This window comes from Hypanus sabinus, chromosome 11, assembly GCF_030144855.1.
Source record: "Hypanus sabinus isolate sHypSab1 chromosome 11, sHypSab1.hap1, whole genome shotgun sequence".
Classification (NCBI taxonomy): domain Eukaryota; kingdom Metazoa; phylum Chordata; class Chondrichthyes; order Myliobatiformes; family Dasyatidae; genus Hypanus; species Hypanus sabinus.
Window position 1 is genome coordinate 78415722 of NC_082716.1, and position 22839 is coordinate 78438560.

The 22839-nt window shown below is 37.2% G+C and overlaps 1 protein-coding gene across 1 annotated transcript in view; it reads left to right on the forward strand.

Moving 5' to 3' along the window:
* LOC132402155 (dynamin-2-like) overlaps window positions 1-22839 on the forward strand; it is a 246922-nt gene that overhangs the window by 110801 nt on the left and 113282 nt on the right. Inside the window, exons 12-13 of the mRNA XM_059984821.1 lie at window positions 12492-12578; window positions 19374-19444. Coding sequence (XP_059840804.1) covers window positions 12492-12578; window positions 19374-19444 — 158 coding nt within the window. The remainder of the gene's footprint in view (window positions 1-12491; window positions 12579-19373; window positions 19445-22839) is intronic.

Here is a 22839-nt window from a genome sequence, read left to right on the forward strand (position 1 = left end):
GTTTGATCCCTATAGGAATCAGGATTAGCACCAAACTTGCTAAAAGTCACAAAGAAGAGAAAATCTGCAGATGCTAGAAATCCAAGCAACACACGCAAAATGCTGGAGGAACATTTTGGGACGAGACCTGCCGTCCTGCCTGGTCCGAAATGTCGACTATACTCTTTTCTACAGATGCTGCATGGCCTGTTGAGTTCCTCTAGCATTTTGTATGTGTTGCTGAAAGTCACAGCAGTTGTATTGGGGAATCTACTTGCTGACATTTAGCTAGGTTAAATATGTTGCAGATACATACATGCTGGCTGTCAAAATGGTTTCTCCAGTAACTTTATTAGCGTTTGTTCTGACCGCCCAATGTGCTGACCTTGTTGTGACATTTGGGCTCCATCTTGGATTTGCACTTTACCAGCAAGTCAATATCATGGAATCCAGAAACAAAGCAAGCACGTTAATTCTGTACATTAATAAGTAGTAATAACTCACTGCTACTCAATATGAGCAAGAAGCTGTCGGTTTGTCTCATCAGGCCGAGGCGAGATCAGTCTTGGGCAGGGTAAATTATCTGGTAACTTTCTCTTATCTTGTTCTTATTTATTCATTCCTCATCTGTTAAGGCATAATAGTGTTGTGAGAATGGCTCCAGGGGCAGTGTTTTGTTCTGTGAATAGGATATGGGAAGTCTGGGAGACCTCCAGTCTTCTGGATAAGCACATCTGCACCAGGTGCACTGAGCTGCAGTTCCTCAGAGAATGTATAAAGGAACTGGAGCTGTAGCTTGATGATTTTTCATAAACACGGGAGAATGAGGAGGTGATAGGTAGGAGCTACAAGCAGGTGGTCACTCCTAGGGTGCAGGATATAGGTAACTGAGTGACTGTCAGGAGAAGGAAGGGAAATGTACAGATAGTGCAGAATACATCTGTGGCCATTCCCCTTAATAATAAGTATGCAACTTTAGATACTGATGAGAAGGACAATCTACTTGGGGAAGGTGTGGGAGCTACAGTAACAGGGTCTCTGGCACTGAGTCTGGTGCTGTAGCTGAGAAGAGCAGAGAGGTGAAGAAGACTACAGTGTTAATAGGAGATTCCTTAGTCAAAGGACCAGAGGTGAAATTTTGTGATACAGACACCCGGATGATATGCTGCCTCACTTGTGCCAGGGTCAGGGATGTCCTGGATCTGGTCCATGGCATTCTCAAGGACAAGGGTGAGCAGCTAGAAGTCTTGGTGCATATTGACACTAATGACATAGGTAGACAAGGTGAAGAGGTCCTGAAGAAAGATTTTAGGAAGTTAGGTAGAAAGCTGAGAAACAGGACCCCCAGGGTAGTAATCTCTGGATTGCTACTTATGCCATGTGCCAATGAGGGTAAGAAAGGAATGATTTGGCAGGTGAATGTGGGGGTGGGGAACTAGTGCAAGGGTAGGGGTTCAGATTTATGGATCATTGGGATCTCTTCAGGGGAATGTACAAAAGGAATGGGTTACACCTGAACCTGAGGGGGTCCAATATCCTCGGAGGCATGTTTGCTGGAGTTGTTTGGGATGACTTAAACTGATTTGGCAGGGGGATGGGAATTGAAGTGATTGTGCTGAGGATGAGGTAGTAGGTTTACAAACACAGGCAATGTGTAATGTAACACTTAGCAGGGAGAAGCAGTTAATAGGACAGAATTGCAGTCAACAGGATGAATTGCAATGTAAATGGCAGATAAAATCAAAAAGGGTGGATTTGAATGGGCACAGCATATGGAATAGGTAGATGAACTTGTAGCAGTTACAGATTGGTATGTATAATGTTGTAAGCATCTCTGGATCATGGCTGAAAGAAGATTATAACTGGGAGATAATGTCTAAGGATACACATGTATATAAAGCTAAGGTAGGTAGGCAGATGCGGTGGTGTGGCTCTGATGGTACAAATGAAATCAATTCTTTAGAAAAGGGTGACATATCATGGTGACATAAAGGTGACATAAGGTGTTGAATCGTTGTGGATAGAGCTAAGGAACTGCAAGGGTAAAAATACCCTGAGAAGAGTTATATACAGACCCCCAATCAGTAGTAAGGAGGTGTTCTACAGATTACAACAGGATGCCAAAAGGGCACTGTTACAATAATCATGGGGGATTTCAGTATGCTTGTAGATTGGTGCTGTTTTTGTGACCTCTCTCCCATGGGGTTTGCATTCATTTCTGACTTATGAACAGTACAGGTATAAACAACTTACAGGAATGGAATCTTATTCTAACCTGGTGCTGCATTGTGTGTATTTCTGGTCACTACATTATAGTAAGGATGTGGGGGCTTTGGAAAGGATGTAAAAGAGGTTCACTGAGAAGTTGTCAGTATTAAAGAGAAACTTTGATTGTTTTCTCAGGAATGTTGCTAGCTGAGGGGTGACTGAAGTATATAAAGTTCTGAGAAACATAGACAGGATAGGTGGTCAATTTTGTTTTACACAGGAAAAAAATGTCAGTTGTTAGATTTAAAGTGAGAAAGGAGGAAGATTTAAAGGAGATTTGCAAGGCAAGTTTTTTTAAAACTCAAAAGCAGATGGTATCTGGAATGTGTTGCCAGAGGAAATGGTGGAAGCAGATACAGTGCCAACATTTAATGGGAATTTAGACGGGCACATGAACAGGCAGCAGATGGAGGGACACTGGACATGTACAGGCAGATACGATTAGTTTTGATTGATATCATGGTTGCCACAGACATCATGGGCCAGTGGACATTTTCTTTGCTGTACTGTTCTGTGTTATCATACATATTGCTCTTTACCAAGGCACAGGTAGGATAATTGTTCCAAGGCCAAACTAACCTCCTGCTGAGTGTTCTTCTCTATCTTCTGCACCTAAGTTTTTCACAGCTTGTTCTGTTCTGCGTGGACTCATTCTTGGAAAACCCACTGGTGTACTTGAATCTGGGTACTGTTGTCACTTCGAAGCAAGTGAAACCTCCAGTAACTGCCATCTCCTACTTTTAACTTGAAACAATTATGAAATGCACCAAAAATTTGTGGGTTTGTAGCAGCAGCAATGACAAAGAAAAAGATCATTGGTCTCTTAACCTAAAGTAGTTGATGATCTCTTCAGATATTACGATCGGATCCTTTCTAATATTTAATGTGTGTGTGGCCGTGCAAGTTTAAGATGTATCATTTGCACCAAACTGATATTGTATGTGAATTGATGTTCTGACCTGCATGTTTTGTCCATATCCATTACAGTTATAGACATACCTACTAGGAACCCAAAGAAATAGAACACCTGGCATCTTGAGCTTGCTATTTAATTAAATGAAGAAACTGAAGTGCAGAGATTGAGAGGGAGATCAGATTGGAAGAAAGGATATCTGGGAATTTGAACATTTCAGGAAAAGTAATTTTAAAGAATAATGAATATTTAAATATTTAAAAGTTGTCAAGCTGGCTTCCTACTTCAGAAGATCAGCCGCTCTCAAGTTTTGCACATTACTACAAAACACTCATGAATATGGCAACATGATAGTAGAAAGTCAGAGGATATCAGTTCAATTCTAACATGGTAGGAAAAAAGTGAAATCTTGTTATTAATGAAAAATAACTATAAAATCTTTCATGTTTGGTATGGTGGTACTGCTGTAATAAAGTTATCAATGAACGATCAGTACAGCCGCCCAGAGCTTGGTACTCTGTGATTCATCATTAACAACAGAACTGCAAGCTACAACAACCAGTTGCCTTATAATCTGGTATATCTCTTAACATTCAACCAGAATGAAGTCAGACGAATCACACTGGTTCCTTGGGGAGTGTAAGAGTGTATGGTGATAGCAGTACCAAGGATACTTTACAATCAGTTAGTGAAGATAGTGCACATAAATGCTTACTACACACAGAAAGTCATAGATGGAAGTAAGTGCTTTCATAATTATTGAATTAGAATAAAGTTCTGGAACTTACAACACATAGATAATGATAGTGAGGTGACTCCTTCCATTAACAATGATGGATTACCATGGATGAATAATAACATCAAAATTGAAGGTTTTTTTCCCAGCATTTTCAGCAAAAATGACCAACAGTATAATCCTACTCTATCTCCCTCCACATCACATCATGTTAATAACCAGTGACCAACTAATTTAAATTGCTTGTGTAGCTGTGAACTTTAGGGACAGTAAAGGTTGTGGGGAGGGAATATCTTGGATGTAAAGTTGAGCATCTGGTCACCAGATTTAATTCCCCCTCCCCCCAAGTCAAACCTTTCAAATTAAGGTATGTCATGTCCATATGTATGATAAATTAGGCTTAGCTGATAGTCAGTCTAATGGCATCCTATCATTGCTAAAGTGATAACTAGTTATTAATGACAAGAGGATTTAGGATGTGTAGCCATTTGCAATGCACTGAGTGCCTTATAACCATTAGACTGCTTTGGTAAATATGGGTTTAGTAAAGACAAATGCACAGTATTTAAAGGTACTTGAATACAATATCCAATTTTATGGATATTTGAGAAAGCCCAGGAACAGCTTCTGCATCCTTTTAGAAGTCCTCTTTTCTGTTTCTTTGAATTTTCATATGATGTTCAGAAAAGTTGCTTTACACCAAAAGAATTGAAGTGAAAGGAAGAAAAGAATTACAAAGCATGGCAACCTTTACATCAAACTAGCCCATAAAGCATGTGCAATGGCTAGTAATGGCTAGTGAAGGTAGGACCGATTAGAGATAAAAGTGGGAAGATGTGCCTGGAGGCTGTGGAAGTGAGCGAGGTCCTCAATTAATACTTCTCTTCGGTATTCACCAATGAGAGGGAACTTGATGACGGTGAGGACAATATGAGTGAGGTTGATGTTCTGGTGCATGTTGATATTAAGGGAGAGGAGGTGTTGGAGTTGCTAAAATACATTAGGACAGATAAGTCTCCGGGGCCTGGTGGAATATTCCCCAGGCTGCTCCACAAGGCGAGGGAAGAGATTGCTGAGCCTCTAGCTAGGATCTTTACGTCCTCGTTGTCCACGGGAATGGTACCAGACGATTAGAGGGAGCCAAATGTTGTCCCCTTGTTCAAAAAAGGTAGTGTGGATAGTCCAGGTAATTATAGACCAGTGAGCCTTACATCTGTGGTGGGAAAGCTGTTGGAAAAGATTATTAGAGATAGGATCTATGGGCATTTAGAGAATCATGGTCTGATCAGGGACAGTCAGCATGGCTTTGTGAAGGGCAGATTGTGCCTAACAAGCCTGATAGAGTTCTTTGAGGAGGTGACCAGGCATATAGATGAGGGTAGTGCAGTGGATGTGATCTACATGGATTTTGGTAAGGCATTTGACAAGGTTCCACATGATAGGCTTATTCAGAAAGTCCAAAGGCATGGGATCCAGGGAAGTTTGGCCAAGTGGATTCAGAATTGGCTTGCCTGCAGAAGGCAGAGGGTCATGGTTGAGGGAGTACATTCAGATTGGAGGGTTGTGACTAGTGGTGTCCCACAAAGATCTGTTCTGGGATCTCTACTTTTTCTGATTTTTATTAACAACCTGGATGTGGGGTTAGAAGGGTGGGTTGGCAAGTTTGCAGACGACACAAAGGTTGGTGGTGGTGTAGATAGTGTAGAGGATTGTCGAAGTTTGCAGAGAGACATTGATAGGATGCAGAAGTGGGCTGAGAAGTGGCAGATGGAGTTCAACCTGGAGAAGTGTGAGGTGGTACACTTTGGAAGGACAAACTCCAAGGCAGAGTACAAAGTAAATGGCAGGATACTTGGTAGTGTGGAGGAGCAGAGGGATCTGGGGGTACATGTCCACATTTCCCTGAAAGTTGCCTCATAGGTAGATAGGGTAGTTAAAGCTTATGGGGTGTTAGCTTTCATAAGTCGAGGGGTAGAGTTTAAGAGATGTGATGTAATGATGCAGCTCTATAAACTCTAGTTAGGCCACACTTGGAGTACTGTGTCCAGTTCTGGTTGCCTCAGTATAGGAAGGATGTGGAAGCATTGGAAAGGGTACATAGGAAATTTACCAGGATGCTGCCTGGTTTAGAGATTATAGATTATGATCAGATATTAAGGGAGCTAGGGCTTTACTCTTTGGAGAGAAGGAAGATGAGAGGAGACATGATAAGAGGTGTACAAGATATTAAGGGGAATAGACAGAGTGGACAGCCAGCACCTCTTCCCCAGGGCACAATTGCTCAGTAGAGAGGACATGGCTTTAAGGTAAGGGGAGGGAAGTTCAAGGGGGATATTAGAGGAAGGTTTTTCATTCAGAGAGTGGTTGGTGTGTGGAATGCACTGCCCGAGTCAGTGGTGGAGGCAGATACACTAGTGAAGTTTAAGAGACTACTAGGCAGGTATATGGAGGAATTTAAGGTGGGGGGTTATATGGGAGGCAGGGTTTGAGGGTCGGCACAACATTGTGGGCCGAAAGACCTGCAATGTGCTGTACAATTCTATGTTCTAATAATGCCTTGAGATTCAACCTTTCTAACACAATATCTCAATATATCCTTACTAGCCACTGTACATCCACTATATCTCAAGACATGAAACAATGATTATGACAAGTTATACCTAATCTGAATAGTAAAATATATGCTGCTGATGAATATTTAAGACTTCTGTCTTTACACGTTTTTATCATATACCCAATCAGTGCATTTTTTTATAGTGCAAGAATACCTAAGAGGTGTTTCAAAGTATAAAGTTGACAAATTAGTAAAGCAGTAGGACATTTGAAGCTCTCAAGTCAAAATAAATTGAGTGAATCTTGAGTTGCTTATTGATATTATCTGAAGCTGTTAAAATTGACCCAATAGTTTGAGGCTAACTCTTATATCTGACAAAGTAAAAATTCAATGGATTAGAACTTAGCAAGCAACTGTGAAGAATGCAAGATTTGCAAAGAATCTCCTCCGTTCGTTAATTTACTGTTATTTAAAATATATAAATCAAATTGGTAGAGATTTTTGCAAACAAGAATTTTTAATTTAACTGATCAAAAGTGAAATGAAATTTCCCTTTTGGAACCAGATGTAGAATTGGTTACAAGTTTAGATAATTCTGTAATAATTAGAAATTTTATGTCACAACATGGAATCAAATAAAGGTCTATACTTTTAATGCAGCTTGGTAGTGATCTCCGAACCCAAAAATTTCACACCATTAATTAAAAGTCTAACTTGATAATAATTTCAAAGGGTAATTTTGAGTGGTGAAATGAAAAGTTTATGGAATTTGCAATCTCATGGAACAATATGAATCCCAATATGTCTGAGGTATTCATTGATCCAATAGTATGTTATTGATTACAGGTTGTTACTCTAATATGCTTTCCCTGTTATTTTGATCCAAGTCATACTTAACTGCTGTTTTCAGTGCTGCAGACATTTAGCTAAGGAGCTGTTCCCACTGCCTTTGTGATTACTTTGGTTTATTGATATGTAGTTTGTGTGAGTGCACTGTGGAGCACAATTTTCACCCTGCAGTCATAATCCTGAACTTACATTCATCTATAATTTAAAATTTCTGTCCCCTTCCATCTTGGATGTATTGAATACTGTAAAGTCCAGTATTGTGCATTTTATCTTAGTCTATTGTTAGACAAAGAGTTAATTAATGTCGTCAAATAGCCTACTGAGGAGTAAACAGTGTTTCTGCCCTTTGCAGTAATGGTGATCTTATCAGACAGCATAATGCATTTATATCTGATTCAGTAATTCTCCCAAAATTGGTTATTAGCAGTTTGAATATTGCTGAACTGAATAATTATTAAGAGATTAAATTAACTAAACTTAAAGTGCTTTTTCCTTTGAGGAAGACAGAATTCCATTTTTAGTTAAAGGGACTGTAATGACTAAATGCCAGCAATGCATACAGTTAATATAGACTGATCTTTGCCAATAAAGGAGATGTTGATCTTTATGTGTTGATATACAATGCACAGAAAAATTTGCTATTGTCTCAAAATATTCATCTTATAATTAACAAGCATAAAAAGCAGTTGAAATGCTATTTATTAAATTTGAATTGACATCGTAGAACACATGGTATCTTACAGTTCAAGTTAAAGTTGAGATTTGGTGGTGAATACCAGAATTTTGAAGTTCACTGATGATACAAAATATGCCAATGTGAAGAGAGTAATGATCAATTGCAGCAGAATATAAAGTCTGGTAGATGGGCAAACCTCTGGAAAGTGTGGAGAAATGTGAGCTGATATATTTTATTGGGCAGAATGAGATGGAGCAATACAGAATAAATAGTTCTAAAGGAGGTTCAGGGATCAGTCTGTTGTAAAGGGTTACTCTGGTAGAAAGCCAGGGTGAATATGATGGGCCAAATTTCTTCTGTTCTCCAACCATTCTGTGATATCCTCTTGACTCTAGATGGATTAGTGATTATCAAAAACTTCTTATGTGACTTGACAGGAGAAATGCAGATACAGAGGGTGATTCCCTTGACGGATGAGTCTAGAGCCAGGTTTCATATTCTCAAAATAAGCGGTTAGCCATGCAGAAGTGAGGTGAGAAGACATTCCTTCATAGAATCACCATCTTCTGTGTTGAATTCTCTTTCAAATGCCGAGTAAAGAATCTTAGATAAGTGACAACTTCTTGTTTCTATTTCTTACGCTCTTCTGTTTTTGAAAGGGATTACCCTATACTTTGAGACTTATAGAGGTACACTACATCATTAATTATAAGTTTTACTAGTTTGCATCAAGTTTACATCAAGATCCATAGGTCCTACCTCAACCAGCATGACACTTAAAGCCAGTTGATTTTGTGACGGTATTCACAAATGATTGAGCTCACACAATACTCCTGAAGTCTATCCCTAAGACGATGAGAAAAGTATTCACCCCTCTTGAAAGTTTTCATGTTTTATTGTTTTACAGCACTGAATCACAATGATTTAATTTTGCTTTTTTGACACTGATGAACAGAGACTTTTTTGTGTCACTGTGAGAACGGATCTCTACAAAGTGAACCAAATTAATTACAAATATAGAACGAAAATAATTGATTGCATGAGTATTCACCCCCTTTAATACGACACACCAAATCATCACTGGTGCAGTCAATTGGTTTTAGAAGTCACATAATTAGTTAAATGATCTGTTTTTAGAGACCTGTATGCAGGCAAGGTGTTTCAATTGATTGTAGGAAAAATACACCTGAATCTGGAGGGTCCACCTGCTGGTGAGTCAGTATCCTGGCAAAACTACACCAAGAAGACAAAAGAACACTCCAGTTGTCTCCACGAAAAGGTTACACAAATTACACTGCAGATGCTGTGGTCAAAGCAACATATACAAACAAGCTGGAGGAACTCAGCAGGTCGGGCAGCATCCATGGAAACGGGCAGTCAATGTTTCGGGCCGAAACCCTTTGTCAGGTTCCATGAAAAGGTTTTTGTGAAGCACAAATCAGGAGATGGATACAAGAAAATTTCCAAGCCACTGAGTATCCCTTGGAGTACTTTTAAGAAATGGAAAGAATATAGCACAGATGTAAATCTGCCTACAGCAGTCCATCCTCAAAAACTGAGTGACCATGCAAGAAGGGGACTAGAGAAGGAGGCCACCAAGAGACCTATGACAACTCTGGAGGAGTTGTAAGCTTCAGTGGCTGAGATGGGAGAGACTGTGCATACAACAACTGTTACACAGGTGCTTGACCAGTTGCAGCTTTATGGGAGAGTGGCAAAGATAAATCAAAACTGTTGAAAAAATTTCCAATGAAATCTCAGCTAGAGTTTGGCAGAAGGCATGTGGGAGACTCTGAAGTCAGTTGGAAGAAGGTTCTATGGTCTGATGAAAACAAAATTGAGATTTTTGGCCATCAGATTAAGTGCTATATTTGGTATAAGCCAGACACCACATGCCATCCAAAACACATCATCCATACCATGGAGCATGGTGATGGCTGCATCATGCTGTGGGGGCGCTTCACTGCAGCAGGCCCTGGAAGGCTTATAAAGGTGGAGGGTAAGATGAATGCAGCAAAATACTGGGAAATCCTGCAGGACAACCTGATGCAGTCAGCAAGAGAACGGCGACTTGGGAGAAGATTTGTTTTCCAGCAACACAATGACCCCAAACATAAAGCCAAAGCTACACAGGAATACCTTAAACACTATAAAGTTGATGTCCTGGAGTGGCCAAGTCAGAGTCCAGACCTCAATCCAATTGAGAATTTCTGGTTGGACTTGAAAATCTGAACAGTTTTGTAACAAAGAATGAGAAAAAATTGTGGTAACCAGATATGCAAAGTGGATAGAGACCTATCCACACAGATTCAAGACTATAATTGCTGCCAAAGGTACATCGACTAAATACTGACTTGAAGGGGGTGAGTAAGTATGTAATTAATTATTTTGTCTTTTATATTTGTAATTAATTTAGATCACTTTGTAGAGGTTTGTTTTCACTTTGACATGACAATCTTTTCTATTGATCAGTGTCAAAAAAGCCAAATTAAATCCACTGTGATTAAATGTTGTAAAACAATAAAACATGAAAGCTTCTAAGGGGTTGAATACTTTTTATCAGCACTGTATAGTCCATAGATATGATCAAGCACTTGGGAGATCAACTGGATGGATTTTCTGGCTGTTATAGGGCTCCAGGCATCTTCTGCCATGTGGGAACACCATTTGCTGTTGCACTTCCAATTTATGAAATGTTTGGGTTATGAGAATTTCACAGGAGTGGAACTCTACCATAATCTGGGATGACCTTTACCCAGTACTGCTCTACTAGGAAAAATTAACATAAATGCCTCACCTAAGATACACGTAAGGGTCCACTAAGAAAACACATATGATTCGCTGTTCAAATCTGTTTGCCATAACTTTGGCATCCTTTGTTGTAGAGTACATTCCCTTGTAGAATAAGTACTGCCTTTATGGGCAAGTATATTTTTGGAATATATAAATAAAAATATTTTTATAATCTTAATTTCTAGTTCTAAAGTAAGCAACGACCATAAAAAGCTATCAGAAATTGCAAGGCATTGTGGTAGGCCACAGTTTGTTTGGAAGTGGCATTAGTTTCACACTGAATTGACAACTTGTAGCCTTGCATGCATCCGGAAGTTTGAAACTTCCATGTGAACACACAAATCCCAAAAGTAATTAAAAATGTGAAAACAAGCCCACTAATTCATAAAATGTAAACAACTTAATTCTGACTTTTCCCCCTTGCCAGCTGATCCTCCTTATTCAGATGACCAAATTGGCTGCTCCTTTCCCAGGTTTAATCTGCTGAGTCTAGTGTTGGAGAATATCTGGGAAAACCACTGTTGCAGCTAACAATGTTTTCAAGAGTTCTTGTGAATTTATATTTTAAACTAACATTAAAGAAGAGATTTTTTTGCTTAGATTTTAAATGTTTCTGAAAATTCTGGGCATTCAGAATTTACAATGTTTGACTGTTTTGATAATAGCACTTGACTGAACTGTCCAACTGACATCTATCACACTATGTCCTATTGCCACTTCAGGGCCATGCCCCTTTGGATTACGTGTAGACGGACATCAGTTGTTTGGCAAAAAGTTGGTCTGTAGTTCATATTTATGCAAGGAGTAAGCAAAAATGACTAGCTGTTGATGGTACATTCTGGCTCATTCAATTCCTGAGTAAATAATCCCTTGTCTAATATTCTGCAGATTTATTTTGTATTCAGTTTGTTAACCATTGATGAATCTTGGTGTCTGTAAGCTTTCACTACTTTTAATAATAGTGAAAATATCATCTGTGTTGCATTGCGTAACATAATAATCCATAAACAGAAAGTTAAGGGAAAAGTTCATAAGCCAGGCAGCATCTGTGAAGAGAGAAAACATTATTGTTTTGATTCAAAATGTTTTCTCTGACCTACGTCAAGCTGAAACATTAACTCTGTTTCTCTCTCAACAGTTTCTGCCTCACCTTCTTGGGGTATGACCAGCACTTTCTGTGAGTTTATTTTAGGTTTCCACCATCGGATGATTTTGCTTTCACGTTGAGCATGTTTGATGTGTGTTATAGATAGTGCCATAAGCTTCCTGGTAACATTTGGATACAACAGCTTGTTTTAAAAAGGAGGCAATTTCATTTCAGTTTTATGATGGAAGTTTACATTTACTCTATCTGCTATTTGACAACTTGAAGTTGTTCAAATGAAACCAAATCTTTTCTAGTTGTAGTTGAATCATTTCCATCCAGATAAAATATTTAACAAATAAATCTATTTGAAAATTTATTTGTGAACATCATTCTTTTATTTAGCACATTCTAAAATACATTTTCATTGTACTTAGAACATAGTTCATACATCAGGGTGTCTTCATTTTGAATTTTGAATTGGCCTTCTGTGGGGAATTACATAAACAACCATAGTAACCAATTATTATTGAGTATAGTAAACATACTGTACTTTTGACAATATTAAGATGTGTGGTTTCATTAGATGAATGAACTTTCACCTTAAGGAATTTAAGTAAATGTTATTTATCTTTACAGCTGGGCAGGTACCCAAAATTGCAGGAAGAGACAGAAAGGATTATTTTCAGCTACATACGAGAACGAGAAGATAGGACAAAGGATCAGGTTAGTGTACTTTCGTAACGAGAAATGAAACTTCTGGAGATACTCATGTGGTAGGTGAAAGGACAGAACGTAGTCTCCTCAAGGAGATTTTCTGTAGGCAGCCCTCCAATCGTGCATCTAAACCTGGATTGTTCTGTTTCTACCCTGCTGTTACAAGACTACTGAATGGTTTCTTTTTTTTAAACTTTTTTTATTGCATTTTTAAATGGTTACAAAGTATGAAAAAACAATGTATATAACCCTTACCCCCTCCCCTTAACCCCTCCCCCCTAACTGCCCTATAGAAAAAAAAAGAAAGAAAGAAAGAATGCCTGGTTGTTGGAAGATCTCCACATGCTCCATGGAATTCGTAATAACTTTAATATGTATATTTATTTCTTTCCCTTAATAACCAATTGTTTCATCTTCAGAGCATCTATATATTTAATCCTGTCTTTTGTAAATAAGGGCTCCAAATTTTCAGAAATGTTTCATATTTATCTCTTAAATTATAAGTAATTTTTTCTAATGGAATACAACCATAGATTTCTTTCTTCCAAGAATCTATACTTAAATGTGTATCCGATTTCCAAGTAACTGCAATAGCTTTTTTGGCTACTGCCAGTGCAATTTTTATAAATTCTTTCTGATACTTATTTAGTTTGAGTTTCGGTTTTATCCCTTCAATATCACCTAGTAAAAATAATATTGGATTATGAGGAAATTGTGTTCCTGTAATTTGTTCCAGTAAAAGTCTTAAATTTGTCCAAAAAGGTTGAATTTTAGAGCAAGACCATGTCGAATGTAAAAAAGTACCAGTTTCCTGGTTACATCGGAAACACTGATCCGATAAATTTGGATTTAATTTTTTTATTTTTTGTGGTGTAATATATAATTGATGTAGAAAATTATACTGCACTAATCTTAACCGAACATTTATTGTATTTGTCATACTATCAAGACATAGTCTTGACCAATTTGTTTCTTCAATTTTAATATTCAAATCACTTTCCCATTTTTGTCTTGACTTATGGACTCCTTGTTTAATTACCTGTCTTTGAATCAAGTTATACATGCAAGATATAAATTTTTTGATATTTCCTTTTTGAATTAAAATTTCTATTTCATTAGATTTCGGCAATAACATTGTTTGACCTAATTTTTCTCTTAAATAAGCCCTTAATTGAAAGTAACAAAATAAAGTGTTATTTGATATTTTATATTTATTCTTTAATTGATCAAATGACATTAATATACCTCCTTCAAAACAATTCCCTATATATCTAATCCCATTTTGAATCCAATTATATAAAAGTTGATTGTCCATTGTGAAAGGAATAAGTCTATTTTGAATTAAAGATCTCTTTGCTAATAAAGATTTTTTTGTCTCATCATCAACATTTATCTTATTCCATAAATCAATCAAATGTTTTAATATAGGAGATTCTTTCTTTTCCCGTATCCATTTAGATTCCCATTTGTATATAAAATCTTCTGGTACGTTTTCTCCTATTTTATCTAATTCTATTCTAATCCATGCCGGTTTATCTTTCTTGAAAAAAGATGCAATAAATCTAAGTTGATTTGCTTTATAATAATTCTTAAAATTTGGAAGTTGTAATCCTCCTAGATCAAATTTCCATGTCAATTTTTCCAACGATATTCTTGACATCTTACCTTTCCAGAGGAATTTCCTCACATATTTGTTTAACTCTTGAAAAAACTTCTGGGGTAATTGTATTGGTAATGATTGAAATAAATATTGTAATCTAGGGAATATATTCATTTTTATAGTATTTACTCTACCTACTAATGTTATTGGTAATGCCATCCATTTTTCAAGATCTTCCTGAATTTTTTTCAAAAGTGGTAAGTAATTTAATTTGTATAAGTTTTTTATATCATTATCAACTCTTATACCTAAATATTTTATACCATTTGCTGGCCATCTAAATTGAGTTATTAATCGACATTGATTATAATCTCCTTTAGTAAGAGGTAAAATTTCACTTTTATCCCAATTTATTTTATAACCCAATATTTTCCCATATTCTTCTAGTCTATAAGATAATTTGCGTAGTGAATGTAATGGATCTGTTAAATAAAGTAGAACATCATCAGCAAATAAGTTAATCTTGTATTCTTCCTGATTAACTCTGAAACCCTTAATATCTGGGTCCATTCTAATTAATTCAGCTAGTGGTTCTATTGCCAACATAAATAAAGCAGGTGATAGTGGGCAACCTTGCCGAGTTGATCTTGTTAACTGAAATGATGTTGAAATTTGACCATTTGTCACTACTTTAGCTTTGGGATTAGTATTTAAGGTTTTAATCCATTTTATAAATGATGTTCCTAATCCATATTTTTCCAATACCTTAAATAAAAAATCCCATTCCAATCTATCAAATGCTTTTTCTGCATCTAAAGCAACTGCCACACTCATTTCCTCCCTCTTTTGTGCTAAATGGATTATACTAAATAACCGAGTTACATTATCTGCCGATTGTCTATTTTTGATAAATCCTGTTTGATCCATATGCACTAATTTTGGTAAGCATTTAGATAATCTATTAGATAAGATTTTTGCTATTATTTTATAATCGGTGTTTAATAAAGAAATAGGTCTATATGATGCTGGTTTTAAAAGGTCTCTGTCTTTTTTTGGCAATACTATTAAAATAGCTGTTGAAAAAGATTCTGGAAGTTTATGCGTTCTTTCCGCTTGATATATTAACTCCATAAAAGGAGGAATTAATAAATCTTTAAACTTTTTATAAAATTCAGGTGGAAAACCATCTTCTCCTGGAGATTTATTACTTTGAAGTGATCCCAAAGCTTCTTCAACTTCCTTCAATGTAAAAGACATACCTAATCCCTTCTGTTCTTCTGTATTTAATTTTGGAAGAGTTATTTGTGATAAAAATTCTTCTATCTTAACGTCATCATTCTTTGATTCTGATTTATACAACTCAGAATAAAAATTCTTAAAAGCCTCATTAATTTCTAGAGGTTTATAAGTAATTTCATTCACTTTTGTTCGAATTGCATTTATTGTTTTAGAAATCTGATCTGTTTTTAACTGCCATGCAAGAACTTTATGTGATCTTTCACCTAATTCATAATATCTCTGTTTAGTTCTCATAATTACTTTTTCTGTTCGATATGTCTGGAGTGTATTATATTTTAACTTCTTATTAATAAGTTGCCTTCGTTTTTCTTCTGTCATATTTCTTTGAGATTCATTTTCTAATTTTATAATCTCTTTTTCCAATTGATCTATTTCTATCATATATTCCTTCTTAATTTTAGAAGTATAACTTATTATCTGACCTCTCAAATATGCTTTCATTGCTTCCCACAATATAAATTTATCATCAACAGAATGTAAATTTGTATCTAAAAAGAACTGAATCTGCTTTTTCATAAAATCACAAAAATCTTGACGTTTTAGTAAAATTGAATTAAATCTCCATCTATAAATTGATTCCTCTTTATCTATCATTGTCATTGTCATTATTAGAGAGTGATCAGACAATATTCTTGCTTTATATTCCATGTTTTTCACTCTATCTTGAGTATTTGTTGATAATAGGAAAAAATCTATCCTTGAATATGTTTTATGTCTATTTGAATAGAATGAATAATCCCTTTCTTTTGGATTGATTCTTCTCCATATATCAATCAAATTTAAATCTTTCATCAATGATAGAGTTAATTTTGCTACTTTTGATTTTGTAATAGCCTTTGTTGATCTATCTAAAACTGGATCTAAACAAAAATTAAAATCTCCACCTATTAATATTTTATCATGTGCATTAGCCAAATTCAAAAAGACCTCCTGTATAAATTTTACATCATTTTCATTTGGTGCATAAATATTCATAAGAGTCCATAGTTCTGAAAAAATTTGACAATGTATAATTAAATATCTTCCTGCCGAATCAATTAATACATTTTGTATTTTAATTGGTAAATTTTTATTAACCAAAATTGCAACTCCTCTTGCCTTTGAGTTAAATGAAGCTGCAATAACATTTCCAACCCAGTCTCTTTTTAATTTCTGATGTTCTATATCCGTTAAATGAGTTTCTTGTAAGAAAGCTATATCTATTTTCATTTTTTTAATGTATGTTAAAATTCTTTTTCTTTTTATTGGTCCATTAAGCCCATTAACATTAAAACTTAAAAAATTCAATAAATTAGTCATTATTTTTATTTATGTTACTCCAATCTATAATAATACCTAATCTTTCAACTTTCATTGTATCCTGGGAAATCTTTTTAGAAGTCTCCATGTTGCTATGTGTGTCCCCACCAATCATCCAGGCAAAAGAATAGAAGAAAAATAGAAAATAAAGAAAAAAACAAAATACCCCCCTACTAATGTTGTGAAAGAAAGGAAACACAACATTACCCCCCTCTATTGTACGGGTCATGGCAATCGCCATGATTACACACGTGAATCCCGTAGTAACCGATTCAAAGCTCCCCAGCCCCCCCGCAACATAAAAAATATATATATAAAAACAAACATACTATTCTCAATTAATATTTCTAAAATATTACTTTTCTCCCTTATATCGTCCTTAAATGTCCATCAGTTCCATTTGCTTTCTCTGTCTTCGTCTTTAACCATTACATTTAGAAATCTCTACTTTTAATTAACGAAGAGATGAAAGTTTTTGTGCAAACACCTCCACATCTTGATAATCAGAAAAAAATCTTTTTCCTTCCTCCAAAAAAATTATCAGTGTTGCTGGGTGACGCATTAAAAACTTATAACCTTTTTCCCACAAAACATTTTTAACTGGATTAAATTCTTTCTTTCTCTTCAAAAGGTTATAACTTATATCAGGATAAAAAAGAACTGGTTTCTCAGCTATCATCAACGGACCTTTTCTTCTTTTAGCACCCTGGGCAGCCGCCCTCAAAATCTTTTCTTTATCCTGGTATCTTAAACATCTTATCAAAATTGATCGCGGATTTTGATCATCTCGAGATCTTGGTCTTAAGGCTCTATGCACCCTTTCAATCTCAATTAAAGTTTCTTCTCCCATTTCCAATTTTTCAGGAATCCATTTTTGAAAAAAATTTATTGGGTCTTCTCCTTCGGTACCTTCTTTAAGTCCAACAACTTTAATATTGTTGCGTCTACTAAAATTTTCAAGTTTATCAATTTTTCCCACGAGTTGTTTTCTTTCTGATGTCCAGGCATCATTATCATCTTCCATCCTCTTCATTCTTCCCTCCATTTCTTCCATTTTGACGTCCAAATATGTAATTTTCTTTTCCATTTTTTCCTGTTTCTTTGTCATTTTATCAAACATAGCCTCCATATTTGTTATTTTTTCTGTAATTACTTTTTGGTTACTTTTAATTACTTTTTCTAATTCTAGTAATCTATGCATTATTTGCCTCAAAGTCTTTTTTGTATTTTCAGAGGAACTTTCATCTCCATCTTCGTCTGATTTTTCCAGAGAGTCCGGCTCTCTCTCAGACTCACTTTCACTGTCGGTTTCAGTCGTTGCTGGGTTTTGTAGTTCTGGTTGCTCTCTTTTGCGCATGCTCGTTCCTTTACGCTTGCGCAGTTCTCGTTGATCTTTCCCTTTAGAAATGGCCGATGCTGCCGCAGTCTCCTTTTCTGTTTCACCGGTGGTGTGTTGTACCTGAGTCCGCGGTTCTTCGGTAGAAGTAGGCCTTAATTCTGTTCCAACTTGAGCGGTCTTCGCGGTAGCAGTTTTCTTCGTCCTCTGTTTATGAGGCATAGCTTAAAACAATCCGGAGTAGTTTATAAGTAACCTTAAAAAAGTATTAATTAACTTTTCTTCACTTAAACATTAATTTATTAACTTTTTTACGGGAGGGCTGGGTTCCAGCGTCTCGATCCTACGTCATCACGTGACGTCCCCCTGAATGGTTTCTTAATACAATAAGATGGGCTTTTGACCATACAATCTACCTCGTTATGATCTTGCATCTTATTGTCGACTTACACTGCGCTTTCTTCATAGCTGTTGCACTTTATTCTGCGTTTACCTTGTGCTGTATAATGATTTGTTCTGTATGAAGAGTCTTCAAGGCAACTTTTTCACTGTCCCTTGATGCCTGGTACAATGATAGTTCAATTCCAACGTCCAATTGCAAATGTATTTTGCCATAGAATTATTAAGTTATACAATATGGAAACATGCCCTTTGGCCCAACTGGCCCATTCCTCTAAGGTGCCAATCCCAAGGTATATATTTTTATTTATATATTTCATATCTTCAAGCGTGCGGCTGTCATGGGTGCCTAGCCCTAAACAGCAGGAGGAAGTGCCACCTTTCTGGATGTGCTGTTAGAGCATATGTTATCGCCGTAGAGGTAACATGAAGAAACCCTTCTGATGAAGGGTCATTGACCTGAATTTTTAACTCTGGTTCTCTTTCCATAGAGACCTAATGAATATCTCCAGCAGTTTTTGTTTTTATTTCAGAATTGCTGAATTCACAGTATTCAGCTTTTACATTAATGTGTACTATTGTTTTTATTTGCAAACTTCTCAGATCCTAATACATAGTTGGATGCTATCATTAAAATATTTGACTCTTCATTATGCCACTTATACATCTGCAAGTTTCACTGGTACTTGAGTGCCACAAAATAGGTCAACTCAACAAAATGTTGTTTTACATTTGAGCTTCATTTTAGAAACAAAAAAAAATGTTTATCAGAACGTACAGGAGTGTTTTCAGTTTGCCTGATTGCTTTGTTTAATAACTAGGGTTAAATGCATAAAATATGGTTAAAATTTTAACATTTTATTTTCTTTAGGTATTGTTACTGATTGATATCCAGTTGTCTTATATCAATACAAAGCATGAAGACTTCATTGGGTTTGCAAAGTAGGTATCTGGTTGAGGTCTTCTAATTATGACTTCTAATTAGTTAATTAAGTAAACGTCTATGATTTCTATCTCATGGGCATCTTGACTATGCACATCTGCAGCACTTGGAAGGAGCAAAAATTCAGATAATGCATAAAAATCTTACAGTTGTGTGCCTTTGTGTTTCTTAATGTAATACATCAGTTATTTCACTTTTTGGAACCATTAGTATTAACACTATTCTCCCACAAACAGTGGTGAACAAACTCATACACCTTGGTGCAAATGGGTATAACCAACATACCTAAGATAGTTAGGTTGCACAATTGCCCCTCCTTTCCTACCACTGTCAACAGGGTGCCCTCTGGTCCGTGTGCTGAGCCCATTGTTGTACACTCTGCTCACACATGACTGTGTGGCCAAACACATGATAATCAGATTGTGAAGTTTGCTGCTGACATACGAATGGTGGGGCTCATCACCAACAATGATGAGATGGCCTACAGAGAAGAGGTGGAAGAGCTCAAGTCCTGGTTCTGGGCAAATAACCTCTTCCTCAATACCAACAAGACAGAGGGGACAGTTATTGACTTCAAGGTAACTCTTAACACTCAAACCCTTGTATATCAGCAGCACACCAGTGGGAGCTGTGAGTAGTTTCAAGCTCCTGGGAGTGCACATCTCACAATCTCTCAAGGTCCCAGAACATATTCCATGCAATCAGGAAAACTCACAAATGACTCTACTTTCTGAGGATGCTAAGGAGAGCTGGATTATGTGCATCTATACTCATATCATTCTACAGATGTGCGTTAGAGAGTATCCTAACAAGCAGTGTCACTGCATGGTATGGAAACTGTGCTACGACAGACAGGAAAGCTCCACAATGGGTAGTCTAAATTGTTAATGCACTACTGACAGCAGCCTACCTACCATCAAGGACATGTATACAGAAAGGTGCCCTAAAAGGGCTGGTAACATCATGAAATGCCCCACCCACCCTACTTGTGGACTCTTTGTCCCAGTCCCATCAGGGAGGAGGCTGTGTAGTATCAAACAAGCACTACCAGACACAAAAACAGTTACTTTTCCCAAGATGTAAGGCTGATCAACATCTTCACCCACCAACCTACCCCTCCACATCCCCAACCACTACTACTTTATTGTTTTCTGTCAGTCATTTCTTTTCCAGACATTCCTGTGCCTAGCATCACTTTATGGCCATAAATCAATCTATGTATATAAGCTATCCTATGTATATTGTGTTTTTTATTATTATGTTCTTTATCTTATGGTGGTTTTTTTGTGCTGCATTGGATCTGGAATATCCAATCCAGATCCAATAATTGAAACAATTATTTCATTCTCCTTTACACTTGTGTACTGTAAATGACATTAAACAATCTTGAATCTTGGTGAAAAAAAAAGTAAGCTCCATCATTTTTCCATCCTGTTTTCCAACATGACCTGAGAATTTCATCATACAGTTCATGCCTTTTATGTGTTAATGCAATGTATGCAAGACCTTTTAACACAGGGTTTCCCAACCATTTTTTATGCCATGGACCCCTGCCCTTAAATGAGAGGTCTGTGGACCCCAGGTTGGGAACCTTTGTTTTAACATGTTTAGTGAATATATAAATGATGTTCATTTGTTACTCAAACGCAGAGTATACATGAATCTCAGAAATTCGCATTATGCACTCAACTTTGCCCTATTTTGGTTGCCATGATGGAGGGATGGTCAACAAAGAAGTTGGTCATTGGCTTCGGGAAGTAGGATGGTGCACATACTCCTGTCTTCCTCAACAGTGCTGAGGTTGAGAGCTTCAAGTGCTAAGAGTGAAAATCACAAGTAACTGGACCTGGTCCATCACGTAGACACCACAGTCAAGAAAGCCCACCAATGCCTCTACTTCCTCAGGAGGCCAGAAAAATTTGGCGTTCCTGTTGATCCCTACCAATTTTTATCGGTGCACCACAGAAAGCATTCTTTCTGGATGCATAATGGATTAGCCTTGTAACTGCTCTGCTCACAGCCACAAGAAACTGTAAAGAGTTGTGGACACAGCTCAGCACATCACAGCACCCCTTCATGGACTTTGTCTATACCTTTTGCTACCTCAGTAAAACAACCAGCATAATCAAAGAACCCACTCACCCCAGATATTACATCTTCTCCCCTTCCATCCGACAGAAGATGTGGAAGTCTGAAAGCATATACAAACAGGCTCAAGGACACCTTGCTGTTATAAAAACTGTTGAATGGTTTCCTAATATGATAGGTTGGACTCTTGACCACACAATATTCCTTGTTATGATCTTGCATCTTATTGTCTACTTGCACTGCATTTTCACTTTAGTTGTTGCATTTTATTCAGCATTCTGCCATTGTTTTACCTTCTACCACCTCAGTGTGATTTTACCGATCAATGAAGGAATGAGGTTGAGAAGAATAATAATCAGCCATGATAAAATGGCAAATCAGACTCGAATGGCTGAATGACCCAATTCTGCTCCTATGTCTTACGGTATGTAAGACAAGTTTTTTTATTGTACCTTGATATATTTGACAATAACAAAACAATTTCAGTTTCAAATTGCACTCACTAATATATTTTGCTATCAAGTCATTAGGTTATATAACATGGAAAATGGCTTAACTAGTCCATGCCACCAAGATAACCACGCAAGCTAGTCCCATTTGCCAGAAAAATACAACTGCAGATACTGTGGATCAAAGAATACGTACACAACACTGGAAGAACTCAGCAGGTCAGGCAGCATCCATGAGAAAAGAGTAGCCAACGTTTCGGGCTGAGACCCTTCATCAGGAATGGGGGGGGGGGAAGAGAGGACTGAAGCCCTGTAATAGAGATAGGGGAGGGGGTAGGGCCTAGAGGCACCAGGTGGAAAACCAATCAGAGGAAAGATAAAGGGGGGAAGGGGAGAGGATAAGCATGAAAGAACTGTAGAGATAAAGAAGCAGGAAGTTGAAAGGGGAGAGAGGCAGAGAGGGACCTGGGATAGGGGGAGGGGGAGGGAATTACCGAAAATTGGAGAATTCAATGTTCATACCACCAGGCTGGAGGCTACCCAGACGGTAGATGAGGTGTTGCTCCTCCAACCTGAGTTGGCCTCATCATGGCAGTAGAGGAGGTCATGTATGTACATATCTAGATGGGAATGAGAGGCAGAGTTGAAGTGGGTGGCAACTGGGAGGTCCTGTCTATTGTGACGGACAGAGCGTAGGTGCTCGACGAAGCGGTCCCCCAATCTGCGTTGGGTCTCGCCGATGTAGAGGAGGCCGCACCGGATGCAATAGACGACTCCAGCAGACTCGCAGGTGAAGTGTTGCCTCGCCTGGAAGGACTGTCTGGGGCCTGGAATGGTGGTAAGGGGGGAGGTGTGGG